This window comes from Alosa alosa, chromosome 17 (assembly GCF_017589495.1).
Source record: "Alosa alosa isolate M-15738 ecotype Scorff River chromosome 17, AALO_Geno_1.1, whole genome shotgun sequence".
Classification (NCBI taxonomy): domain Eukaryota; kingdom Metazoa; phylum Chordata; class Actinopteri; order Clupeiformes; family Clupeidae; genus Alosa; species Alosa alosa.
The window spans coordinates 18,545,830-18,573,765 of NC_063205.1; the positions used below are offsets into that span (position 1 = coordinate 18,545,830).

The window sequence follows — 27,936 nt, forward strand, 5'->3', positions numbered from 1 at the left end:
TACCAGGTGAGCGTCCACACCCATCTGCAAGAGCTTGTCTCCCAGTCTGAGGGGTTGGATGGTGTTAAAAGCACTTGAGAAATCAAAGAACATAATTCTAACAGCACTTTTCCCCTTGTCCAGGTGAGAATGTGTCCTGTGTAGAAGATAAGTGATGGCATCGTCCACGCCCACTTTCTCCTGGTATGCAAACTGTAACGGGTCTAGTGCATGGCGTACCTGGGGTCTGAGCATACCTAAGACGAGTCGCTCCATTGTCTTCATCACATGTGATGTTGACTGAGGTAGTTGTCGCCTCATTGTTCGTGATCACTGTGTGGGGGAGGGGTGCAATATCCAGTGATGGTGGGGGTGAGTGTTGCACTGGTATTGAGGGGGTGTGGGGGGCTGGGGGATGACCACCTTCTTGATGTCCCTGTCAAGGCTGCCAGAGTCGTGGACACCTTCACAGGCACAGGCAATGAAGCGTCAGGCATTGGGTGTCACCGGGATGCAGAGCTGGAGAGACTGGGAGGCTGGAAGTTGGGGGTAGGGCAGGCACGCAAACAAGAGCAGGGCCTGAGTCTGCAGGGGGTGGTGGACAGACCACTCCCATTGGAGATGGAGCGGGGCAGTCAAACCTGTTATAGAAGTGGTTCAACTGGTTCGCCCTGTCCAGGTCCCCCTCCACAGAGCTGCTGCTCTTCTTCAGGCCAGTTATAATTTTCATGCCGTTCCATGCCTCCTTCATGTTGTTTTCCTGCAACTTCTGTTCCACCTTCCTTCTGTAGTCCTCCTTAGCCTCCTTCAGCTTGACTTTGAGTTCCACTTGCACGTGCCTCAGCTCTGCCATGTCCCCCTCTCTGTACACCATCTTTTTCCTATTAAGAAGGGTCTTTACATTGCTGGTTATCCAAGGCTTGTTATTGGGAAAGCAGCGTACAATTCTGGTGGGAACAACAATGTCCATACAGAAATTCAGGTAGTCAGTTGTGCACTGTGTGACCTCCTCTAAGTCCTCTCCATTCTGTAACACACTCCAGTCAGTGCACTCAAAGCAGTCAAAGCAGTGACAGCAAACTTTTGAATGGTAGTGTATAAGTATGCAAATATGATGGTATAATTAAGCTAACTAATCAATTCATATATTTTGCATACAGTATCGACCTATATGTACAATGTGAGTGAATTAGCCAATTTCAATTCTAAAGTTTCAAATTGGGCTTCTGCATTGCTAAACAATGTCCAGTAGGTGTCAGTACTTAAGAGCAAAGCAAAGGAAATGGACCCAGATAGCTATGGGCAGTCACACCAATATACTGTCACTGCTCTTGATGACTAACCTACAATTTATTAATAATAAAACTTAGGTAATAAAACTTATGAGCTGTTTTTCTGTACTACTACTGAAATTAACAATGTCCATACAATTTTACTTTGGTTTGGGATCATTTGTACTGAAAAAGATAAAGCATTTCTTTCAAAAAAAAAAATTATCTTTGATTCCAAACCTTTGGGAACAGTAGTGTAGTTAAAGTCTACCAATGCGTTGATAAACACTAGTAAATAATGGATAATCAAGAGAGACTGTACAATTAGACATTCCATTGAATTATTTAACAATTTTGTGTATGTCATAAAGGCACCTTGGAAACATTATGTCATATAGAAACACAACATGGTCTAAACATGGTGTGAACAAGAACATGGTGTTCTTGTTCACTCTTACTTTAGTTTGTGCAGGAGATAGTTGATTTTGAATTGTTTGGTATTTTTGTGCTTGTGTATGTGGTTGCTTTGTTTTTTGACCTGCTGCCTAGCAGCGCGGCAGGATGAGGATGGCGACATGTGCAAAATGATTAAGAAGAGAAAATATAGTCTAGAACAACTGACCATAGAATTGGAGGCTTTGGGTGTTCCGCTCAACGACAGGGCTAATGAAAATAAAAGCAGGAGGAAGGTCAAAAAGGAGCTACAAAAGCTCCTCATTACAGAGGAATTGAGGAGAGCTACGTACGCTGGACCAGAGATACTTGAGGAAAGAAGACAAAGGCTGACCCTGCCTTTTCCAATTCCAGATGACATAATGAATGTGTTGAAAGAGCTGATGCGTTACACTCAAAAAATAATGTCCCGGACAGCACTCTGAGTGAGTAAGTGTAGACAGGCCATGCAGTGAGAACAATAGAAACAAAAACATCTCAAAATGTTCAGTTGGCTGCTGATTTTAACATTATGAACCTCCCGACAGATTCTGACACTGTGAAGAGCTATGTGAGAGTGGAGAGAGAACATGAACTTACTGAAAATGTGGTTTTGGTGAACATCCTGAAGGCCCTGGAACCTCCTCAGGGTAAGATTTGATGTTTAAGCATCAATACATTACTGTAACAGCATACATAACAAGAACGCATTCTTCATGAATGTAATTTCTTCTAGGTCTAACACTGGTATGTCCTGAGGACCTAAAAAAAGATAAGATGGACAAAATGGCAAAGGATGGTACGTAACAGCAAAAATGATTTACAGTAGCTAGTTGATTAGAAAAAGTAGAAAAACAAAAATCTTGTTTCTGACTGAATTTCCACCATAACATATTTCCACCATATGCATAGATGTGAATATAGCAAGTGTGAATATAGCAAGACAAGAACTAAGTGCAGGAGAAGGAAGGAACTTAACACTTAAAATGGCCCCTGGTTTGCAAATGGATGGAGGAAAGAAAAAAATGTGTTGAGGCATTCGACCAGAGACAAGCAGAAGGAAAAAAGACATGAAGTCTGTTTCTGGTGTCACTATAAACTAACTCTTCATACTTCTGTTTTTGTGATTGCTGGTTTATTTTTGTTGGTCCTGTTCACAAAACACATCAATAGAAACGTAAATTCTAATCAGTATGTTCACAATTATTTCAATTAAACCTGCAAGTTCTCTTTGATTTACCATCACAGTTCTGAAACATTTATTAGCATCAAGCACTATCAGGCTTTGCAGGCCAATTTTGTCCAGAAACCCATGAAACTGAAGGCCGCACACAATAACAGATGTGTTACTACTTTATTTTGCAGGGCTATAACTTAATTTTGACAAAAAGTGTAGACTAACGCATGTATAAAGATAGCTCCTTCTTTCTGACTGTTTTAGACCTCAAGTAGCTAAAATTACCTTTTTATTTCTCTTCTCCCTCAAATGGTACAACAGTTTGCAGTCATACAAGCATAATTGTAAAAACATTCTGTGATGGTGACTTAATCGTGACTTTCATTCAGGGTGGGTAAGCTAATAATGTGCCACTGAAACAGTGGTGGCGGCAGCAGAAAGGGCCTTAAATTGAAACTAAACCCTGAGAATATTAGCTCTCATGTCATATGCATTAATCATCAGTGTGGGAGTGCACGGAGTCATTGATGCTAAAGGGTAATAACATTTATGGGTTTTATGGTGAGTAGTGATCTGGATAATTACAGATGTGGCTTTGGAAAGCTGTAGAATAATTAGGTGACAGTAATCATGTTAACTGGAGCTTGTGATGACTTTATTCATTGTTTCTATGGTAGGTTTGGCTGCAAAGATAGGACATCAAAAAATGTTCCTTTCTCACATGAAAAAAAATCTTGTTTATTTCTCTTATACATGTGGATGGAATAAGCTCTATTTTAGGTTTTGTCCATTCACACCTGCATACCCCTTACCATGCATTCCGAAGTCAAGTCAAATAAATTCCTAATTGAAGCTGCTTCAGAACCTCTGCATCTGTATTTGGACTCTGGCACGCTGAGTTCATTAGTGAGAAGATAGCACTATCTACCACCCAAAACTGCAGTCGTAACAGTCTGTAGTGGAAACCTGTAACATTTGATGTAGTGAGAAATGACAATGGAAGAAATAAGTCACACATTTCTGGAACAGCTTGACTCAGACGGAATAATGACCCTATTTTGCCCATTTGGATGCAATCACATGAGGAAACTTAAAAACACACCAGAGCCTGAAACAGCCTTTGTTCAATGGGGGTACCTAAGGTCGTATGGTGGTCAAATATAACTTTAACTCACACAGGTGATTCTGGATTAGTGGTCTTTCTAGGGGTCTTTTTAACATCCAAGAACAGCACCGGAGTCATATAAGTATGTGTGTGTGTATGTGTTGCTCACTATACCTCGACAAAGTGTTCTAGGTCCAGTTTAATGTAAATGCCATATAGTCACCTCGGAAAAAACATTGCATGCAAGCGTATAAGCTTTTTTGCGAAAAATGTTTTAAGTCAGTTTTCGTCAAATTGGACACCACTTAAGGTAATAATATGTATCATTATTATACAATAATAATATATTGTAATAATACCATGTTGCTTTAACCTGTGTTGATTTACCCACACACTGAACAGGCCTCCATAGGCCTCTGTCCTATGCCAGCAGTTAATGAGATTTAATTTAGCATGGTAGTCTCAAAAAGACTATGTTTCACACACTCATCCAATACTGGGGGTAAAAATATCTCTTAAAGTCCCAACAGTTAGGTATGGGTGGTGAATGGCACGGGTAGGGTGGGTTGTGTTTGTGCTGGTGTGGGTGGATTGTGCCATTTCCAGAACATTCTCTTCAGAAACCCATGTTGGTAGTGATTTAGCACAAAGTAATTATTGCTACCTGCCTAAATGTGTACAAGATTACAGCAATTATTAGGAGTAGCAGTAGTCATGTTTAACCTTACCTGACTTTACCTCACTAAAGTCATGGCAGTTACTGTTACAATGGTGGTTCCTCAATGAGTTGGTAGTTGTGGTGAAAGGGGTACGCTGGTCTGTAGGTGGCAAAATTCTAGTGGTGATAATTTAATACCTGAGCATGGTGAACTGCCATCAGCCATTCACAGTAAGCTATGGAAAAAGAAGGGGGGAGGGCCTTCTCACTAAATCTTCAACAGCACTCACTGTTAACCTAAGAGACATCATGAATCTTTTACGAGTCTATAGACACCGCAAAATGAAAGCGCCTGTTACGTATTTTGACATGACTTCCTCGGAGATGTGCTCAGCCTCGGCTTGAGGAAATCCTAAAACTCATGACCACTGTGTGTGTGTGTGTGTGTGTGTGTGTCTGCGTTATTTTTACCCTAAAAGGATCCCATACCACTAGCTACCTGCACCATCTGTTTTGCATTATTCCCCCTTCTCTCTCTCTCTCTCTCTCTCTCTCTCTCAATCTCTCCAGTCCACTGGCCTATAAATTCTTGCTGAATGACATTTCTTATTCTGTGCATTCCAACCCAAAGACCTTGCTGCGGAGTGAGTGAGGAGAGCCGGTGATCAGCCCTTCTGGAGTCGTTCCTCTGAGCGTGGCAAAGACTGTTTGCAGTGAAAACACCAAACAAAATAATCTCATTGTCCTCCCTTTGGCTTGGAATGAGGAACTTCTTTCCAGCTTGTCTTCCCATAAGTCAAAGTGTGTGAGATTCCTTATCCCCCAAACACACTCATTCATACACACACACACACACACACACACACACACACACACATGCTGGCACGAGTACAGGTGAGAAGAGAGAGAAGACATAACAGGTGTGAGAGTCCTATTCCTTTCTGTCCTTTTAGCATTTTCAGTCCTAATGTAGTGGAGATACACCAAGATGACAGAAATGCTTTACCATAAACAACATTGCATGAGAAGGGGTCTGGAAACTCTAGCTGTGATCTCAATGCAGTGAGAGGGTTGGAGTTGTGTTGAGAGAAGGGCAATTACAATGTCTTTTTCCATGAATTACAAAAAAACAACGATTAATCTCTCATATGTGAAATCATAGCACTCACACACGCACATAAACACATACACACACACAGTCACAGACAAACAGACACACACACACACACACACACACACACACACACACACACACACACACACACACACACACACAACACACAACACACACACACACACACAGTCACAGACAAGCAGACACACACACACACACACACACACACACACACAACACACAACACACACACACACACACACACACACACACACACACAGATACAGACAGACAGACACATATACACATCTGGGCTCCATTTTTTTCTACAGATGTAAGCAAAGCAAACATGCCAGCAGACACTCTCTTTCTACAAGACCAGACAAACAACACACAACGCCAGCGTGGAGGACACGATTCCTGTCATGGACACGGACATCCATCTTTGTTTTGTTTCACCAGGCCAGCTCAGTGCATTCCTATATTCTTCGGTCTCACTGGAAGATGCTTATTAAGCTATGGTGTGCTTGGGAAAGCTTTTGTTTTCTTTTCTACATCTGGATAAAGACAGCACTGGGTAATTAAAACATCAGCCACACAGTGGCCCTATTGTACTGAGTGTCTAAAACAGCCAAGTAGCATAAAGTAATTAAAGCAAACCACCCTTTTAGGATATCCCAATCCTCCATGGTGAAATGGTTCACTCTCAGAAGATCCAAAGCCATACACCCTCCACAGTCCATGCTGTGCTGCACCACATTTCAAAGCGTCGTGCCATCACTCAAGTCACACTGATGTCACTGGCCGGTCACGGATGAGTCAACACAGAGACACTGTTCCAGACAAAAACATTCAGTCTGCGTGATGGACGACGTGAGAGAGACAGAGAGAGAGAGAGAGAGAGAGAGATATGGAAGTTGATGACAGCGAGATGGAAACTCTACATTGCCTTCCCTGAGTGACTAACGTGGCCTTGGAATATAATTTCATAATTTGAAAAAAAGGTAGGTTCCGACACTTTTTCAGGGGTTGAAGCTGAGAGGGCTGGAGTCCCTCTGACATTTGGCGTAATCCCAGCCCAACTGCAGGTTGTCCACAGTAGGCTCCAGTTTGCAGACCGATGATCAAAAATCCAAAGATAATGTTGCACTCTGTGTATATGTGTGTGTGTGTGTGTGTGTGTGTGTGAGAGAGAGATAAAAAAGAACTGAGAGAGAGAGAGAGAGAGAGAGAGAGAGAGAGAGAGAGAGAGAGAGAAAAGTACATTTCATAAGCTGAGAGACATCACATTACTCTAATCAATCTGACATCATGATGATTATAGGCCTAATTCTTCTTATGTGGTAGGCCTAACTGAAATTTCTCTTTGTACTGACGCACAAAATAATATTTATCGTTCATGCTAGTCATACTCAACCTTACAGTTTAAAAAGCTCATACCTTTCCATCCAACAACTCTATGCCTATATTCTTCATATGTATCTTCAACCACAAGGCCAGATAAGACTGACTATGCAGCAGGAATGTGCTTGAGAGAGAAGATAGAGAGAGAGAAGAGAGAGAGAGAGAGAGAGAGAGAGAGAGCCTATTTCACATTGTGGAGAGTCATGGAATTCCATAATCACCTATTTCAACTCGTATAGGTCCCTATGTAGCTAAAATAGATCAAAATTGAAAAGGCATACCCACAAATAGTTACCGCAACTGTAGAGCAGTAGCAAAAACGTATGGGCTACAAAAGCACGTACGTATTTGCATACATTGATCGAATTATGAAGATCTCTCTCTCTCTCTCTCTCTCTCTCTCTTGTAAAGGTAGTCCCAGCGAAGTCGAATTCCCCACCCCTCACAATGGCCACTCCTACTCACTTTCTATGACCACCTCAAATATGACATGACCAAAGTAGATAAGTTAAGTAGCGCCTGGAATCATCGTGGGACGCAACGTCGACATCTGGAAACGATGTAAGGATTTGTACATAATGTTTTTTGGGCGTGACTAAACGTGGACTGGTGTTTTTGTCAATATTAATGAGTTTGAAGTTTAAATGTTGTAGCCTAAGTTCGACGACATGAAATGGACTTGGGATGGCAGCAGATTCAGGGAATTTGCGTCAATTTGACTAGGTAGGCTGTGCCATATTGTACCCTCTGATGGTTAGGCTACTCGGCTGTAAGGTAACAAAATATCTCCGAAACGTTTGGGTATCGTCCTTAATATCAATGTTGTAATCGAGCTGTTGGTACAATCTTCAGACTTTGACGAGGTTGAGGTAGGCTATATATGCTCTGATCACAAAAAAACATATTAGGCTACAATCAACTTTGTCGGTATGATATTTGTGGATGGCTTTTTCTAAACTGTTTTCAATGAAATCGCGTTTTTAGTGCAGTGCATGCAAGATGTACATGAGGTAGGCTACACATGAGCTACATATGAGGTACGAGTTTGTTTTCTCACGCGTCATCTATGAAGTCAACCTGTACTAAGCCAGCTGTTCAAATCTTAATGATTATCCTTTGTGATAAACGCATGCCTCTGCCTGCTCATCGGTGACACGCCTATTTTAATAGCCTACGGTGCCACACCTGAGGGCGAGCGAGTGGGATCTTATGACGTAAGTAGTCTGCATCCCTTCCTGTAACGACATGCCACATCTCATCTAAGGATGTCCTCGGTGTAGATTGGTTTTCTCTAAATCAGTGTTGACCCCCATAGCAACCTTTATCCAGACCAGTCACTTCAAAGACTGTAGAAACCACCAGACGTGTGAAGTCATTTTGGATAAAAAAATAAATAGATATAGGCTATATATTGTGGTTGTGTAGTCAACATTCTATAGGCCTACATAATAAGTGTGTGAGAGATCAATGAAGGGATTGTACACAGCTGGGGTATATATACAGTGCCCTCCACATTTACTGGCTCCCCTGGTGATGACTGAAAAGGTTGATGAGTGAAAATCAATCTAAATGCCCATATTTTCAGTTAAAACAACACTTAGGAAGTTCCAATCAAATGGAACTGAAACTTGCCTGGAAAAAGGATCCATGTTATGGATCTCATCCCTATATGCTCAATGAGAAGGATGATACAAGGTAAAATCCAATGCACGAGACTGGAGCTATGAATCTGGAAGATCAGGAGATATTCCGTTAAGAGGAATTCTTTCAATACTTTGTATTGTCCAACTTGAGATGTTAGAACACTTAGAACCCTTTTATTGGGAAAGGGAGGCATTACAATTAAATAGAGGGGTGCAGAATTCATTTAAATAATAAATACAGGGGTGCCAATAATTGTGGCACGTGTGCATAAATTCTTTATAAGGATTTATTCCCCCTCTCAGAATAGAATAGCTAATTTTCATGGCAAAAGATGTTTCTACCTCTTTCTACTCCTCTCTTCCAGGGGTTTCAACTGGGGGAGGGCATTGGTATTGTGAACGGACCCTTAAAGAATAATGTAACGTTAAGTTAAAGGGGGTTTCGGCTAATATATGTGTGTGTGTGTGTGTGTGTGTGTGTGTGTGTGTGTGTGTGTGTGTGTGTGTGTGTCTCTCTCCTTTTGATCCTCTTTTTCATGTTGGGGCAGGCCTCAGTCTGTAATAACGTGGACAGGATTGAAAGCTTTACGCAGGAGCTGCCTTCATGCTTGATTAATGAGCAGCGTTGGTCTGTGGTCGACGTTGTTAAAAAACGGAGCGCTTACTCAGTCTTCTCTTTTTTGTTGTTTGCATGACATCATCACTGTCGTTTGGATACGCTCACTTTTCTGCCTCTCTGGCGACAGATGTGAGAACGGGGTATTAATTTGTGTTTTATGTGTCTGCCCGAAGTAAAAGGGGAGAAAGCTTCACTACACACAGATCAAAAACACATGATGTGTGCGTCTTTTGCACAAACAGCAGTGGTCGATTTTATTTTTGAGCCGGGCACAAAAATACAGTGACCATCTGTTTGAAAATTGCTTTCATGTGAAGTCATGATGGCAGTTGTGATGTTTTTTGGACAATGCTGGACGCTTTAGAGATTCTCTTAATTTCCATTTAGTTTTGACCTTCTAGTCACATTATGTGGTCGTGAGTGTCTTGTTAAGGGAAACGAGGGTTCTCTTGCACCATTGTTCACCCTCTGCCAAGGATTATTTTGACGCTTTGACCCCCCATGACCTCTGTGGGGTTTTGTTGCTTTTTGTCTGTGCGTACACACACAGGAAGATGTCTTTGGCGACCTGGTGTGTTGACCGTGGCACACTGGTGAAAAAGAGAGGTCAAGTCAGTGCACACAAGTGAAGCCACAACACACAACGCTACACACTTCCTTTCTTTGCTGTAACATCAGCTGCTGTCATCACAGAACTAGCCAGACAGTTTTATGTTTCTGTTTTGCCAAACCTCTCGAAGGACAATAAAAAAAAAGGAGCGAGAAATCTCTGTCTAGATTTTCAGTGTTTGTTTTTCCCTTCTTCCTTTGCAGCTTAATCATGCCGAACTGGGGTGGTGGAAATAAGTGTGGGGCCTGTGGTGGAACCGTATACCACGCCGAGGAGGTCCAATGCGATGGGAAGAGTTTTCACAAGTGCTGTTTCAACTGCAGTAAGTGGGGCCTACTCTTCTGTATCAAGTCCATCCATCCATCTTTCTGTTTCTCTACCTTTTTTCTACCCGTCTACCTCTAGTCTATCTCTCCACCACCCTTTTTCACCTTCTCTTGGCACACATATCACGCTTAACCATGCTATGGATACTGTAAGTGATAGTGACCAAGACAGCTCTGAATGGGAGGCGTTGCCTTCGGGATTCCCCTAATGAAAGGCCCTGTTGGGGTCAGACCCAGGGGCCCCAGGTTTTGTGGCCCATTGGTCTCATTCCCAGCATGTAATTATCGGCATTGTCGTTGACTAAATATCTGTATTGCATCCAGATTTAGAATTTTAATCGAAAGTCCTAACAGCTGAAACAGCAAACTGTTGTAGTGGTTTACATTTCCACTGGCAGGCTTTACATTGCAAAAAAATGTGTAGCGATAAGTACATATTTACGGTAAGCGCATACAGTATAATAAGCATATATTTGGTGTCTTATAGTGTTTAATTGATCAGTTCCTCAATTGTTGAACTTGAGGCCACACATAATGTGACACACAAACAAACTAGCACACAAAAGGTGTGTGTCCTATAAATAAAATGCCCCCTTTCTCTATCTCGCCCCGTAATTATTTCTGTAGGCGAGTTGAAATGTTTAGTAAACACTCTACACTAACACCAGCAGAAGTTATTGCATACACAAGACACAAGAGACTGGTTAATCAGTCAGTGTCCCACCACTCGTGTGTTCAGTGATGTGTGTATGGAGCTCCAGTGCACCTTAGGTGAACTTCTGGGGACGTCTCTGGGTAGTGTGTGTGTTGTTCGGGGCGTGGGACTTCACGGGACACTGCTGAGCGGCTGAATGCACATGTTTGGGATTAGCGACTGCGCTATCGCCAAGCGAAATGCCATCAACAATCTGGCCCACATAAGAAGTGTTTATTTTTACGGCTTTACCGACAGAGGCCGCTTTGTTGGGAGCAGCCATTGATGAGATAATGAGAAGAGGTGGATTGGGCTCTGTGTGTGTGTGTGTGTGCGTGTGTGTGTGTGTGCTTACGTGTAGTTGTTTTTCGTAACTTTTTCATGTTTTCCCTCAATTTTGCTTGAGATGTCCTTGCTATCCCTCAAATCTATTTTTGAATTCCGAGGGATGACGTCAATAAGAAGTTATAGAAAAAACATCAACCAGCAACCTTCAACCTCCCTTCCCTCTCACTCTTCAACTGTCACAAAACATTAAAGACCTTTATAGCCATGTATCTGTTTTTAATCCCCTCGAGTCACTTGCATGTGAGTCACAGTTCTCGGACAAAAAAAAATCCACCTAATGATTCTAATGGAATTATATACTGGAACACATGACCGGAAAGAGAGAGATAGAGAGAGGGGGGTCCTTATCAATTAGTATGTATGAATTGAAGACACACAAACAGCCTCCCTCCTTTCTCTGGTATGATGTTGTTGCCAGAGGAAGACAATAGCAGCCCTCTGCTTCCTAATCCACGAGTCATCCACCCACCCTAACAGAACCAGCAGTCTGGCCTTTTTCCACCCGGCAGCCTCCCCAGCCACATGGGTGTGTCACATTGCAGACCAGGAATGCAGATGTAGGAGCCCATCATTCATAAAAAATATGTCTTTTTTCCCCCCAAGTGCTACTGTTGTGTAACTTGTGTTTTCTGGTCATGTAGATGTGAGAAAGACCATGTGTGTGTGTGTGTGTGTGTGTGTGTGTGAGGTGGACTGTACTGTATTACTGATTGTCAGATAGGGAGTGTTTTGTGTGTCTGTGTGGCCAGCTGGACACCTTTCACCGTCATGTACTTGATATCCCAAATGGTCTACAGGAACGTTTTAGACAGAAAAGGATTGACGGAATATCTGTGAGTTACTTAAAATGTGTGTGTGTGTTTGTGTACAAGTGTGTTTACATGTATCTATTCTGCACGTTACATCCTCTCACTGCCATGTGCTTTCTGTTCCCCAGTGGTTTGCAGGAAAGGGCTGGACAGCACTACTCTGGCCATCCACGACAAAGAGATCTACTGCAAGTCCTGCTACGGCAAGAAGTACGGCCCAAAAGGCTACGGCTACGGCCAGGGCGCCGGCACGCTCAACATGGACCGTGGAGAGAGGCTGGGCATCAAACCAGAGGAGTGAGTGTTTGCACGCCGTTGCCCTGATACCAACATGTGTTTTGTGTCCCTTGTTGCGGCTCCGCCACTGTGTTTATTTTGCTCTGGTAGGCCTGTGGCGAAGAGAGGGGTGGTGGTGGTGGTGGAGTCGATCTTTGTTCTCTATTGGTAGTCTAATCCCTAATTTGAATGTGTTCTCCAAAACACAGTCTCATTCTCTAGCTGGCCTATGCCCTCCTGGGGATTGGAACACTGAGTATTGCATTGCTGTGTGGATAAACAGCCATGTCGTGCCAAGCCAACACTGCTATGCAAATGTAGTTGTTGACCCACAGTAGTGGTTTTGAGGAACAGGGTGTGTTGCTGAATTCGTCCTGTCACTGTTATTACACAGTAACCTAGATAGTGCTTCTAGAAGATTCTTCCCAAGGCAACCATTGTAATTCGCACAGAGGCAGATACCCATTCTGATAAGATTGGCCAGTATCAGTCCACCCCATTGTGGTGCAGGCCTTCATGAGGCCTTGTGGGCAGGTTTTGGGTGCAAATGTGTGCTTGTGTGGTTTACCCGTCGGTCCACTCGCTCGCTGGCCAGTCCAAGCGAGAGCTCCCCGGGGCTGCTGACGGAGGAAACCCTCGCTTCCTGCTGCGCTCGCCTGTTTAAGGCCAGTCTGTCCCAGCCCGCAACGGCCCCCGGGGCATCAGGTGATTGTTGTTATGAAAGAGGCCATTATGTAAGAGCGGCTCCTGGACAGGCCCCACTGACCCGCTCTCCCTGCCCCAGCACAAAGCGCTCCATTCAGGGGCTGCGGAGGATGGGGTGGGGTGGTTCCCCCCCCCCCCTCTCTCTGCCCGGGTCTTTGTTAGGCTGGGATCCAGGGCCTATCACCAGGCACTGATAAGAGGGGCGACTGATGAGCCTCAGAGCTGGGTTCCCATCTCCCAGGGTTTGAGGGGAGCTCAGCTCAGGCCACAAGGACATTCAGTTCAGGAGGGTCAGTGTTTTTCCAATGGAAGGTTAGGGGGAAGATGAATGAGTATTCATCATGAGATAGAGAGGAGGGGAAGCTTGAAATGTGAGATTCTGCAGGAAAGATACTGAAAACGTATCTGATTTTAATAAAAGAAAAAGATTCATGCAGTAACCTTATAGGTGTTGTGAGTTTAGGTTTTTTATTAATAATGTCACTCTTTTTATTTCCTCAGTCAGAAACAAGTCCAACGGGTTATTTGCCAGCATTGAGATTGAAATGGCAGCTGTAGGAATGCTAGCTAATTTTTTACTTCCTCCTTGTTTCCCTACCCACATAAGGCCTCAAAGTCATCGACCCACTACCAACCCCAACCCTTCCAAGTTTGCCCAGAAGTTCGGCGGTTCGGAGAAGTGTGCCCGCTGTGGGGAGTCAGTGTATGCAGCCGAGAAAATAGTGGGAGCTGGCAAGGTGAGTACACAGCTGTGTGTGTGTGTGTGTGTGTGTGTGTGTGTGTGTGTGTGTGTGTGTGTGTGTGTGTATGTGCTTGTATTTCAGTTTCAATAATGAAAACCTGTGTGAGAGTTGCCAAACGAGATCCCCTCTTCCAATTTTAGTACACACACACACACACACACACAGAGACAAGACATCAGCAGTTTTCTGCCAAGGAATGATCTGACTTCATCCTCAGCTGTCTGGTCATGTTTTTAATAACACAAGCGAAAAGAGAAAGGAAAAACATCCATTCTCCACGGCCTCTCCCATTTCATAAACTCCAGATTCAAGGCGTTTTTGCGATGGCCGGTTGAACCGTGGCCGCAAGCCGAGCGGCAGTCAATCGCATCCTGCGCGCTGATGTCATTCTGGCTCTGACCTCATCAGCCGCCCGGTTGCTGTGGTTCACGGTGAGGGGATGGCAACGTGTCCCTGAGATTAGACAGATTCCTGTGTGTGTGTGTGTGTGTGTGTGTGTGTGTGTGTGTGTGTGTGTGAGTGTAAGCGCTCGCAGATGGACTGGTGGAACATGGCCAAAACAGCCGACGGCCTGCTCCAATATTGCTGACCGGTGTGTGCTCCAGCAATGGCTTTTTTGATGAAGGCCTAAAGTTAAATGAAAAAAGAAAATCGCCTGGATCTCTGTCCTTGATATCCAGATGCTATATTATTTTTCTTCTGATCAAATGCTAGTTCACCCAAAAGGGACATTCTATCATTACTTATGTCTGCTTATTCTTGTAAGGAAAAGGTCACACTTCATTCTGTGAAAGGATTTTCTACTTAAAAGGCCAGTTTTTTTGTGAGGAAACCCATTTTGTGCTACACAAAAAGCCAACGCTAGCAGCTGTCACAGCTAACCTGTAGTTCAGTGGATAATAGTATACATGTTCTTTTTTTGAGGGAACTATCCCTTTAAATTGCTCTCTCTCTCCCCCTCTCTCTTGCCTCTGTAGCCATGGCACAAGAACTGCTTCAGGTGTGCCAAGTGCGGGAAGAGCCTGGAGTCCACTACTCAGACGGAGAAGGATGGCGAGATCTACTGCAAAGGTGAGGAGGAAAACACCACCACCACCACCAATCTACCAACCTCATCCGCATAGCATGGCCATGGGGCCAGGGTTCACACACACACACACACACACACACAAAGAAATGTGATCTCAGCCATGAACCAGAATACTGGACGGACTTGTCCTGATGAGAGCAGGTACGCAAATGATCACGTGATGACGCTGGCGTTAAGCTTCCCAGCACTGCTTGTTTGCCACTGGCGTGAGGTGGTTGAGGACACATGCAATACACAATGCAGGCCTCTACATGATCGGAGAATCTATCATTAGGCAAAATGCTTTACAACCACAAATAATATTGTGGTTTGGAGACAGCCGGAGTCATTATTCGTATATATTACCAAACCATCTATGGAATGTTTAGATCTAAACAGTGTCAAATTGTCATGCAGTCTCATGTTTACAGAAAGACTCAATTAGTATTATCGGAGAAACATTTCTCTGGAAAAACCTTGGAACTGACAGCAGGGAGAGCCTCACTCCTCATCAGCGTCATCTAAACACACCATAAACTTTTGCACATGTGCCTGTAGCGAGGGAGATCTTTTGATCATTTGCATGCAGTCTAAGCACTCCGATAGCCAATTCCATACATGCGTCCATACAACACTTCCTGTCTGCCAAAAATAAATAAACAAATAAATGACGGAAGGAAAACAACTCTTTTTTTTTTTTTTAGACAGGAGTTTAATCAGTGAGGATGTGAACTCTGTCCATCCCTAGACACATTAGCTCACAGTTGAGACAGTTTTGTGCTGACAATTTGCTGTGTGTGTCTTCTGAATCTGTTTCTTTAGCATGTTACGCCAAGAACTTTGGACCCAAAGGATTTGGATATGGCCAAGGAGCAGGTGCTCTGGTTCACGCCCAGTGATGACCGCCAGGAATAACTGACCACCGACTTGACTGCTCCCACAGTTGTGCCTTTGTACATTTTGCATTTCTCGGCTGCTTGTGAGAAGCAGTTTTTAAACTAACCCCTTGTAGGAAAGTGGGGTGGGTGGGTGGGTAGGTTGGGTTTATCAGTGGAGTAAAGCTAGGATTAATGGCTGAGATTCTGTTATACAAATAATAAAAAATAACATAAAAACTTCATTATGGTTTATGTGATTCTTTAACAGTTAACCCATTTAAGCCCAAATTTTTCCCAGACATGCAAATATGCAAATCATGTGTTATGAGCAACCCTTTGAAGTAATCAATAATTATTTTTTTTTCAAAATGTAGAAAAGTAGATGAAAAAGTGAGTTTTATTACTGGTCACAATTGTGACCGGTGGGATAATATGCGTATACTCAATTAAAGCTTGCTCAAATTGCTTTTTTCTTAAAATAAAGGTATTCTGACAGGACTTTTCAAACTGATATGAACACTGAGACCAATGGCAATAATATGTAAACATTGTTTATTTACCAGGAGCTTCGGCTCGTTAAAATAGAACCCTGAATGTGTATGTCTGTGCGTGTGTGTCTGCATGTAGTTGTGAGAGTTAGTGTATATGGTCTGTGTGTGTGTATCTGCATGGGGTGTGACATATTGTGTGTGTGTATATATATATGTACACACACACACACGTGCACACTAACTCTCACAACTACATGCAGACACATATGCACGCACAGACATACACATTCAGGGTTCTATTTTAACGAGCCGAAGCTCCTGGTAAATAAACAACACACAGACATAAACACACACACAGACATACACACACAGATATACACGCTCAGACATACACACTCACACATATATATATATGTATGTGTGTGTGTGTGTATCTGCAGGTGGGTGTGTGAGATCAGCAGGCAAAGTGCATGTCGTGTGCAATGTGAAGTCCCCTTGAGTGTGTATATCTGCGTGTGTGTCTGTGTGAGAGTATATATCTGTGTGTGTGAGTGTGTATATCTGTGTGTGTGTGTGTGTGTGTATCTGTGTGTTTGTGTCTGTGAGTGTGTATGTCTGAGTGTGTATATCTGTGTGTGTGTATGTCTGTGTGTGTATGAGTATGTATGTGTGTGTGTATCTGTGTGTGAGTGTGTGTATGTCTCTGTATGTGTTTATGTATGAGTATGTGTATGTGTTTGTAGGTGTAGAAGTATATGTGCATCTAGATACAACATTCTATCCCACCGGTCACTATTGTGACTGTTAACCTGTTTACTCATTCTGCAAACACACCAAAGACATTTGAATAATTATAAATGTATATATCATAACTAGACACCTTAAATATCATGTGTACAAAAATATTTGTCCTATGTTTATTTTAACATACTTTAAAAACCTTTTATTTGGGAGCTGTGAGGCAGTCATCCTCTTCTCAAGGTGCAACCAGGAAGTAAACAGCTCTGGTCATGTGACAATTTACTCAAAACATTTGACACTGCACACATTTTATTGAAACACTCTATTGTTTCAATATTTACTGAAAGAGTATTGGGATATTCCCCAGTTACAGTTTTAAAGGCTTATAAGTACATTTTTTTTTTCTGGATACAATTGTGACCGATGGGGTGAAATGGTTAAACAGACAAAGCATAAAAACAACTCTGACGTGTAGTGGGCCCTTTCTGGCATGTTTTCCATGTTTTATAGGATGTACCATTTTTAATGTTTCCTAAAGAGACAAAATGAATGGAGATCTCACATTTGAATGTTTTGTCTTTTTTTTATTAAAGCCATTAAAATTTAACCATGCCCAATATGTTTACATCTGAAGCAAAGTTTACAGTGATGTCCTAAAGAAAGGTGCAGAGGCACTGACAGGGATCATGTGCTTTTTCCACATGGTGGGGGAGGGGGGAGAAGACAGGAGGCCAAACCAAGTAGTCTCTTGGAAGAACCGCAGGAGGACACTGGTCCAGGTTTAGGACAAGACCAGAGGTCTCTTGATATGGTGGGACAGAAACAAAAAAAAAAAGCCATACACGGTGGTGTTCATTTCTAGAATAGACGGCAAGACGACGTGGCCCTCTGATTTAGGGTACAATGCCTCTATTACCGTTGATGCAGACGTTAAAAGAGTGAGCAAAAAGCTGGGATAACTTTGTTTTTGAGTGTTACTTTGGATAAGACTTAATGTTAGGACTCTGCGAAAATGGAGGGAAAAAAAAAAATATTTGCTTGTGTTCACTATTTCTCTTGCATCTTGCTTTACAATTTGTACATCCAGTGGTATAACAAACCCAGCAATATGACGTAAAAAAAGAAAACCCTTTGTTTTGACTTTTTATCGACAAGTATGGAACATTCAAATATATTACAACGCTGCGCTGACACAGGGTTCTGACTGAGGGGGGTAACTGCCACCTGTGGATTGATGACAACTTGCACTGAAAGATACAAACACTGGATTCCCAAACATGGAAGAGAAAATAAATGAAAACCAAAGAAAAAAAAAAAAAAAAAAGACACATACTGGCAAAATACTGAACATTTAATATTTACAGACACAGAGCTTGCTGGGCTGTTGTGACGGGAAAGATAGCCTGGACCTCTGGGCATAAGGACAGCCTTGGGGTCCAAGCAGCTCACATGCAGTGGAGTTTCAAATCTTTTTTGTCGATTTTTCGTTCCTTTTTTTTCTTTTTGCAGGATAAAATGCCTATAGACAGCAGTGTCGGACATCACTAAAAGCTACAGTCATACACTTATCAGATTATAAGTAGATTTTTTGTTAGTTTTTTTTTTCCTTTCTTTTTTTTGGTAGAGTGAAATCATATAAAAAAAATAAGGAGCAGCTTGAACTAACACTGATAAAATAAAAGAACAAAAAAAAGAAAGAAAAAAAATCATTCACTCACAGACAGAAAAAAAAGAGTAGTAACTATATCATTGTCTATATACAGATGCACATTCGTTGTATTTAATAGTTCTTTCGGGTGGCTGCGGCCAAGTCCTCTGGCGGGAGGGAGTGACGAGTGACCCTCAAGGTTCCTGGGAGGTGGGTAAAACGGGTGGTCCCGTATTTCTTTTAAGAATTAAGGACCCCCCACACACACACACACAACCCCCCTCCCACCAATTCCTCACTCTCTGTAAACATGGTAATATTTCTCGGGCGCCGGTAGGAAGAGGAAAAAACAAAATCTCCTCGTCAGTAACCGTGGAGACAAACCAAAGCTGATCAGTGCATTGTCTTCGGCCGACCAACGAAATGAAGAAAAAAAGAGAACCGATGAAAAATGACAAACAAAACATACCACCATAAGAACAAGGAACAGAGCAAAACCTTTGAAGCTCTGGCTGGAAACGCGGGGAGGGCGGGAAGTGATCATGAAGCACAGAATGGACCCTGTAAACAACCATCTGCGAGGAATTCTGTTTTGGAGACAACCATTGAAATCCAAAAGAGACCGGCTCAACCCCCTCTGTATATGGGGCCAGAGAATTGCTTGTGTCTATGTTCCTAAATCTATGCATATATTAATAAATATTAACTGTACAATATGTGTAGTTGATTTCTTAAGTTATACACTGTGAGGGCATGAGAATACATAATTCTCAAGAACACTCAAACCAGAGAACTAGACAGCTCCAACTCATTTAAAAAAAAAAAGAGGATAAAACAAAATCTTAAAAATGACATCCTGGTAAAAGAACCAAACAGTACCATGACAAATCCTTTCCACATAATTCTCTATAAATAGCTTTTAAAAAATAAATACGCTTGCATCACATTTTTCAGAGCAGGAGATGGCTGCAATTTGACGCCACGGAGACGACCTTGCCTTACGCCTCAGTAATCGATACAAAAACAACCCCCCCGCCACCCCCCACCACCCACCCTAAGGACAAAAACGTTGGTTTCACTACACTGTGGGGGACAGGACTGGACAGTGTGATGGAGAAATGAGGGACCACTAGAACAAGGTACTGATCGCAATCCCAGCGGCAATAAGGAGCGAAAAGACCAATAAGGAGCTTTCATTGACACCCCAGCACCACTTCAGTTCATATCAACTTGGGGCCCCATACTGCGAAGCCTCTTGCAGAACAATCGCGTTCCAAGACTGCATTCAGAAAGACAAATCGAAACAATAAACGAAACTCTGCCAGGGCCAACCGAACGAAAAAGACATTTAGAACAACAAACATACAAACACATACATGTTAAGTCATGCTCCCTACTCCGGTGGATGGTGGAAAAAAACAAAAACAAAAACAAATAAAAACACAAAAATCCCTTTTATTTGACCCCTCCTCTTCCTCTTCTGCCTCCTCTTCCTCCATCCCTCCCCTGGCTTTGGCCCTCTGGTTGAGGTGCAGTCATTGGGGGTTTGCGGAGGAGAGGGAGGGCCAAGATGGCGCCGACAACACATGGCATTTGGGATGAGGGGGGAGCCGGAGGAAGCCTGGGGAGAGGGGATCTGCTGCGACCACTCGGGGTGGTCAGGTGGTGGCGCTGCTGCTGCTGCTGTTGAGGGTGGTGACCAATGGTGGAGCTGTGGGTTGGGGACTCCGGCCAAGCAATAATACCAAAACAAACAAAATAATACAACAACAACTAGAACAAAAACAAACAATGAAAGACGACAAACGATGCGTGGTAGTTGCTTGTAGGCTGAGAACTTGCTTCTGTTCTGATGAAGAGAGATGGTCCAGTCTTAACTCCCCAGTTCCCCCATCATACACACGCACGCACGCACGCACACACACACACACACACAGTCTCTCCATCCCCTTGCTCTCTAGATGCAGCCTTGCTCTGATATGCTTGTAGGAGGATGACGACGATATATATATATATATATATATAAAAAAGGAAAACAAAAGTCGGGGGAGAAAAACAAAACACACCCGAATCCTCCCTCCTTCCCGCAGTCCTGCTCTCGCTCATCATCCGTGCGTCCTGCTGCGCTGTCTCGCTCTCTCTCGCACTCTCTCTCTCTCTCTTCACACCAGCATCACACCAGCTGGTAGCCTGAGCCGGACGACTGGTCGTACTCTATTGTGTACTGCGTGGTCCAGTCCACCACCAAAGGCCGCAGAAGGCCGCAGCAGCGCAGCTCAAAGAAGTCTATGAGGTTCCTCATGCATCCGTGACTGCAGACATGTGGACACACACACACACACACACACACACAGACAAACAAAAACACACACAAAGAGGAAAAAAAGCATCAAGTTAGTGGTGTTAATCTTGGCCTTTACTGAAGATGAATACAGAATGATGCTGTCTCTTGTTGCTGGAAACAAGCTGAATGTGTGTGTGCGTGTGTATGTGTGGTGTGCACTCACTTGAAGGGGCTCTCGATGGACGTGGCCGTGACTTTAAAGTGCTTGTATCTTCTGGCGTTCATCCTCTCATTTGTGGTGATCCCAAGAATGGCAATCTGGCCAGCGACACACAAGGCAGGGGTCAATGCAAAGCTGGTACACAAGGATGACCAGTAATACAATCTACAAGACTCTGTGATACAAATAATGATACAGGGGCTATGATACAATATATTGCAATACCGTAAGCAAGGTGATATATTATATTGAACAACTAAAATAAAAACTAAAAATCCCTTTGAGTTTTTTTTACGAGAAATATCATATCACAAAACATCAGTATCAACATCAAGCATTAGTATCAATATTGTGATATTTAAGAGCATCAGTATTATCTTGCATGACTGTGTGCTGTGTGGAGATGCTTGTAAGGGTGTACTGCACGTTGTTGTTGTGCATGTAGTGCCCACTGACCTGGTACAGCTGGCACATGATGAGCACGGCCACCCACATGAAGTGGAAAATGCTGTTGAGGAACATCCAGAACATCCAGGGCGAGCAGGAGGCGATCTGCGTCAGGTACACCCAGAAGCCGTCCTTGTGGTAGTTGGTGGCACAGTGGATTCGCCAGTCTGGAGAACGCAAGAGGAGGAGGAAGAAGAGGAATATGATGAGGAGGAGGAGAAAGAAGAGGAAGAGGATGAGGAGGAGGAAGAGGAAGAAGATGATTATTATGAGGAGGACGACAGACAGGGTGTAGCACACTTGTGAGAAGGATGGAGGATGTTCTCTTCATTTGCACGGATTATTGCACATGCATCACTTCACGTGTGTGGATAAGTGGATTGGCGAGTTTGAAAGGATGAAATAAGAGCACACCTCTTCTCCACAATGCTAACCTGGCTTTTGTGTGGGAGCATTTCACAAGAGTTGTTTTCTAAGCCAAGTCAGTTTCATCAGCCGGAGTAGAATAAGCCTTTATGTGTCATAATGATGGTGAAATATTGTTCAGGTCTCTTTACAATGCTGACAGTCAGTGACTCAATTACATTTTAGGTAATCGTATCATGGCGTATAAATGCAAACATTCATGGGGTGTAAACAAGAACATAAAAATGGCTGACGAGGCAGCTGACTCTAAACATTTATAGGAGAGAAGTTTCTTCCTTTCCATTTCGTTAGTGCCTCACTTTAATGCTTGTTTACATGACTGACAGCTCTTGAAGACGCTCACCACTGGAGTGTGGTTTAATGCTGCATGCGCAGGACTGAACACATTGTCTGAGTATGCACTGTCTAAAGACCTGCATGGCTTTTTGAGCCCAGGCATAAAGCTGTCAAACAGTCAGCGGAAGTGTGACCGACAGCTGTGACTTGTCAAGGACTTGGATGGGGTGGGCGGCCTAGTGGTGTGTGAAAAGTGGGCCTTAAATGTGGAACGAGTCTGTGTGTATATGTGAGTATGTATGTGTGAGAGAGAGTATGAGTGTGTGTGTGCGTGTGTGTGTGTAAGTATGTATGAGAGTGTGTGTGTGTGTGTGTGTGTGTGTTTGATTGTGTGTGAGAGAGCATGTGTGAGAGAGTGTTTTCCACTCACAGCAGATACAGCCGTATATCATCCAGCAGATCATACACAGCAGGAAGAACAAGTAACCCATGAAGTAGCGGTGGTTCCCACTCCCTGTGAAGATAGGACAGAGAGAGAGAGAGAGAGACAGAGAGAGAGAGCAGAGAAAAGAAAGAAAGGAAACAAGACAGGAAGAGAGGAAACAAGACAGGAAGACTGTGAGTCACGTCTGGAGTCCCCATCCTTACTCTTCAGTCAATGTTGTGCTTCATTACAAGAACACACAATCTCTCCTTCACTCTCTCTCACACACAAATAGAGGTCACATAACTTGTGATTATTAACACAGCAAGTAAATGGTTGAAGACAATGTGATCCCCCTCAGACTTGTTTGTTGTCTGAATCCATAAAAGAACAATGGGTCCAGAATAGCGCTCTCTCTCTCACACACACACACACAGATTCGGCCAGGCACTGCTCTGTGAGAGAGAGAGATAAAATATGAAATATTCAGAAGAGCCAAGAAAGAGCCAAGCGAAGCGACTGTCTGCCCTCCTTATGGCCCCTCTCAATCATGGCTTCTGGATGGCCAAGGAAGAGGTGGAGTAACTTGCATCACACAACACACACACGCTCTTAAGGTTTGCTGCCTCTTCTCTTGTTCGCTTGTTCCCACAGCTTAATCCAGCTTGGCTAGCTTGCAAAACAAAGGAAGCAAGGTTCCCTTCCACAAACAAATTGGTAGATCGGTAGAATGGCTGAGCTTTGACTGCCAGTAAACAGTCACCAGCCCACAGTCACAAGTGCTTCTGGCATCACAAGTGCTTCTTGCTTCTGGCGTCAACTTATGAATGATACACCCTAATGGCCCATCAAACAGGCCTAAAGTTAAGCTTGCCATAAACTTTGGATAAGCCCACAGGACCTGTAACAGCAGTCACAGACAGTCCCAAAGGGCTCTCTCTCTCAGTGAGGGAAGCGAGAGGTTGTTGTGGCTTCCGGAAGATTTGCCGTTCTTGTTTTACCCTGGTCACTTCCCTTAACCACCTGCTCAAACACAGCTGGCCAGACACTTCCTGTAGTTTCTGTACTCCTTTTTTGATACTTCCTAATCCGAATTTAGCTACAAAGTATCTTGAAAAAGAATAAGTTCACACTACCACAATGCCATACATGGCATGATGCCACCATGGCAACTGCACAGGGCCCAAGCTCGTTAAAGCCCTGTGTTCTGTCTGACTGCATGGATGTTTGAGGGCGCGTCTAGACATGTCGCGCCTCCTTAGTCTGTCTGGTAGTGTGAACTGCGCACACCGCCTGATTTCACACAGCTCTCACGGGGTGCAGGGGAACAGTGCGATTCAAGTGACCAACGACTAAGAAAATAACAAGGGAGATTTGTGTGTGTGTGTGTGTGTGTGTGTGTGTGTGTGTGGGGAGCTGAACTGAAGTTGAACTCGAATGATCATCAGCCAGAAAGCCATGTGCTAGCACTTATCAGTGAGAGCTGGTAAAGAGTAAGTATAAATGGGGGAAAAAGGAAAACTTATTCCAAATTGGCTGCTACAGGACCTTGACCTTCAACTAGTTCACACTCAACTTTACCATTTCCATTGGTGGCATTGCGGTTCCTTACTCACCTACGCAGTTGCCAACCCAAGGACAGTGATGGTCAAATTTAGCGATGCAGCGGTTGCACACAGCACAGTGTTTGGACCTGATGGGCTTCCGTATCTGAAAGTAATTATACACAGCAAGTTTTGTGGAGCAGCTTCAAACCGACCCACTGAGTCGAACAATGGAGTTGCCTTAGGTGGCAAACACATAAAACACTTAGATAAGTCAGTACAGATATGGAAATGCCATGTTTTGACTATCAGGTGGGTAAAGTGTAATAGGGATTACACAATGTCAAACAATTCACTAGTTGAAACATACAGCTCAATGCAATGCAATACTTCATACAACTACAGGGATGTGTGCAGTGGTGTTTTTCTTATTATTATTTACCAAGCAGGTGCTGCAGAATATGCTTAGATCTAGGCTTCCTGATTCTGCCAGCTCCACAATGGTCTAGAGAGAGAGAGAGAGAGAAAGAGAGGGGATGGGATGGGTAAATACCAGCAATTTGTATTGATTCTGTTAAGTAAGCTGTTTTGTTTGATCTCTTGAAACACCCTTATACACAACAACAGTAACACCCTTATACACAACAAACAACAACAACAACAGAAAAACACATCCTGTGGATATCTGACCTGTTCTTACCCCCCCTCCCACACACACACAGTTTGTTGACATTAGCTTGGCATTGACCTTATCAATACAAGCAACCAGCATCTCAATCCTCAAATAAGCCTTCGATCCAACATGGCTAGACGTAGGTTACCATGTGGTTTCTGCCTTGGTCACAAAACCTTGATAAAGGCTGTGTGCTGAAACATTGGTCATAAATAAATGCACGGTGTTAAGAGATTAGAGCGTGTGGCTACTCTGTTTTTAATTTGATAACCACCTGGCCAGCACCTCTACTTAGGTGTACACTCCTCCTCCTCCACACTTTTCCTGAACGTAACAGCAACCATAATAATTGAGGAAACACCTTCATTCCATTAGATGTTAACTTGCAGAGTAAGGCAAGACATCCAAATGAGATCACTGGGTTCCATAACCCACTACTGGGAACATCATTCACATCTCTAAGGTTTGATAACAACTATATATGGTGCTCATCAGTGTTTGATAATTATCGCCTGAACATAACTGCAACCTTTATAATTGGGGGAAACGCTCATTCTAAGAGATGTTACTTGCAGTGGAGGGCAAGGCAGGGGCATTCCGCCATCAGATCGCCGACATTCCCATTAGTGAACGATGGAGCCCATTTACATCTCTGAACTTTGACAAGCGGGGTTATATATAGAACGCTCATCAATCGTGTGTACTGGGGCAGGGAGGCGATCGAGCCAAAGGGGCATTATCTTCCAACCAGCGACCACTAATGAGGGGAGGCATCCTGGAAGTTTGTTTGCTTGATGCTGCCCGCTGGAAGTGAGCCAATGGGCCTGCATTGAATTAGACCTGAGCTCGGAGTGTTGTTCGTGTACCTCCTTTCTCCTGGGAAACTACCCTAGCCTAAGCCTTAAGCTAAAGCTCAACAACAACACAGCTAAGCATACCCTTTAAGAGAATTTAGCTACAACAGACAAATGCTGTATGTTACAAAAGGGTAGAAATAACATAAGCAGATTAAGCACACATGGGTAATTTTATGCATATTGCACTTCTATAAATTCCCTGTGTAACGTAGGGGCTCAACTTGTCATGCATCATCAACCATTCAGTGATTTAAGTAAAACCCAAGCACAATCCAAAGCCATACAGAACACTCATTGACTTTAGCTGTGTTATGTAATGATCATGGAAATTCAGTTCCTCGACTTGTCCGGTCTATGCGTGACCCAGGGGGCTGTGCGACTGAGTCCGATCGGCATGGGGTGGACGCTGGGTTGGGTTGGAGGCCGTTTACCTTTTTCTTCTGCTCTTCAGAGGCTTTGATGATGCCCGGGTCAGATTTCCACGACTTGCCGAAGTTGTAGAAGAGCGCCACGCTGTTGAGCAGGAACGGGAGGTGGACAGTGACCAGAGGCAGATGTGTGAGGAGTTAAGGAGACAGCTGAGGAGGTGGTGAGGAGGACTGGGGGTGACAAGATTTTTTTGGTGGGCTGCAGAAGATCCTTCGGAAAAGGAACTCTGCTTGGGAAGGGGGAAGGGACACTTTAAAAAAGATACATAATAGAAACCATACATAATAATGGTGAAGAAACACAGAGAAGAAAAGGGAAAAGATGGAGCTGACCTTCACATCTCAACTACCACCCTTCCCCTCACTCACTCACTGACTACACAAAACTAGCCGCACACAAACACACACAGACACAAAACTAGCCCCCCACACACACACACACACGAGACAGAGAATCCCGTATTCAAGAGCCACATATTTCAGGCGAACCACAGACAGATGATACTCAACACTAACTGCTGCTCCCTAAACTAACTATAAAACCATCACATAAGGAAGGCCCTATACCCCCCACCCATGCTTCTAACTGTGTGCAGTCACGCACAGCACGGCTGGGATGTCCATTTCCTATGGCCAGTGGCGAGTAGTGTATGGGCAGATCACAGTGTGGAGGCAGATAAGCCACTGATGATGTCTGCATTCACGTCACACTTGCCCCTATGGGGGGCACCGGACACTGCTACTAAGAACAGGAGGCAATAAAAAGTGTGTGTGTGTGTTGGAAAGCATATGCCTATGAATATGACCTAAGGAACGTGATCTCTCCAACAGGTCTCTTCACATAAAGATACATTTCCCCATCAACACAGAGGCCGCATCACATCACCCATTTGGACAGAAACCCATGGTTTACATAAACCCTTTCCTGTATAGACACGCACCCAGTCTTGCAGAAAGAGAGACACAGATTCAAAGAAATAATACAAATAAATCACATCAGAAAGAACGCAAGGCTGTGAATATCCCCCCCTAAGCTATAGGGAAGGATTAGGGGGTTGACTGCCCTCGGCATAAACTACATGTCCTGGAGAGTAAACATCTGTCTGTGCACATACGAGACAGGAATGTGGGGAGAGTGGGTCATCAGCCTCGTCAAACAACCAGCTCCTACAAACCCGAGCGAGTCGACAGAAGACCTTGACCTCCGCTGACCTGGGCTGTCAACTCCTACGTGTAAGTGGGGCTGTATTGGTCATACACACGGTCAGAATGACTAAGTCCTTGTGTTGGTTTGAGTCTGGACAACTTGAGATGATAAAGCCTAGCACTTAAAACCCACTCTTTACATGTACTCATTTAGCAAAGGCTTTTATCCACAGCGTTTTATAGCCATGTCACTATGGGATCATGTTGACACAGAGCAGGTCACAGTTAGATATACTGCATCAACATCACTGATGATCCTTCACAAGGAAGGGGCTGTGGAAAGACCTATTTTTCATGTTTTATTGTTGAGCACTCCATTAAGTGATACACCTTCATAATGTAATGACCTTCTTAGGTACACTTTCTTTGCCAGATAAAAACAGTGAATGAACTATATGCAAACTGTTTCTG

General features: G+C 43.6%; 2 protein-coding genes and 1 long non-coding RNA gene across 6 annotated transcripts in view; 2 read left to right on the plus strand and 1 right to left on the minus strand.

Annotated features, from left to right (window-relative positions):
• Nucleotides 1–1,682: 1,682 nt before the first annotated feature.
• LOC125310916 lies at nt 1,683–2,722 on the plus strand. The gene is made up of 4 exons (XR_007196385.1): nt 1,683–2,128; nt 2,231–2,332; nt 2,419–2,481; nt 2,595–2,722. It is a non-coding gene; the product is annotated as an uncharacterized LOC125310916 (long non-coding RNA).
• A 3,896-nt stretch (nt 2,723–6,618) lies between these two features.
• Nucleotides 6,619–16,016, plus strand: csrp2 (cysteine and glycine-rich protein 2). 3 transcript variants are annotated; one of them, XM_048268708.1, is made up of 6 exons: nt 6,619–6,740; nt 10,216–10,334; nt 12,318–12,486; nt 13,778–13,907; nt 14,891–14,984; nt 15,805–16,016. In XM_048268708.1, exons 2-6 carry the CDS (start codon nt 10,223–10,225, stop codon nt 15,879–15,881), a joined length of 582 nt encoding a protein of 193 aa, XP_048124665.1. In that variant the 5' UTR covers nt 6,619–6,740; nt 10,216–10,222; the 3' UTR covers nt 15,882–16,016. The 3 variants fall into 3 exon arrangements, with proteins under 3 accessions (XP_048124665.1, XP_048124663.1, XP_048124664.1); XM_048268706.1 differs by lacking the exon at nt 6,619–6,740 and adding an exon at nt 7,587–7,701; XM_048268707.1 differs by lacking the exon at nt 6,619–6,740 and adding an exon at nt 7,725–7,863.
• A 3,788-nt stretch (nt 16,017–19,804) lies between these two features.
• The window catches only part of zdhhc17 (zinc finger DHHC-type palmitoyltransferase 17), a 35,275-nt gene continuing 27,143 nt past the window's right edge, over nt 19,805–27,936 (minus strand). For both annotated transcript variants that reach the window (XM_048268683.1, XM_048268682.1), the window contains exons 11-17: nt 26,323–26,447; nt 24,804–24,866; nt 24,434–24,527; nt 22,824–22,907; nt 21,701–21,858; nt 21,248–21,342; nt 19,805–21,052 (exon numbers count right to left, since the gene is read on the minus strand). In XM_048268683.1, the coding sequence (XP_048124640.1) occupies nt 20,914–21,052; nt 21,248–21,342; nt 21,701–21,858; nt 22,824–22,907; nt 24,434–24,527; nt 24,804–24,866; nt 26,323–26,447 (758 nt within the window). In that variant the 3' untranslated portion in view covers nt 19,805–20,913. The remainder of the gene's footprint in view (nt 21,053–21,247; nt 21,343–21,700; nt 21,859–22,823; nt 22,908–24,433; nt 24,528–24,803; nt 24,867–26,322; nt 26,448–27,936) is intronic.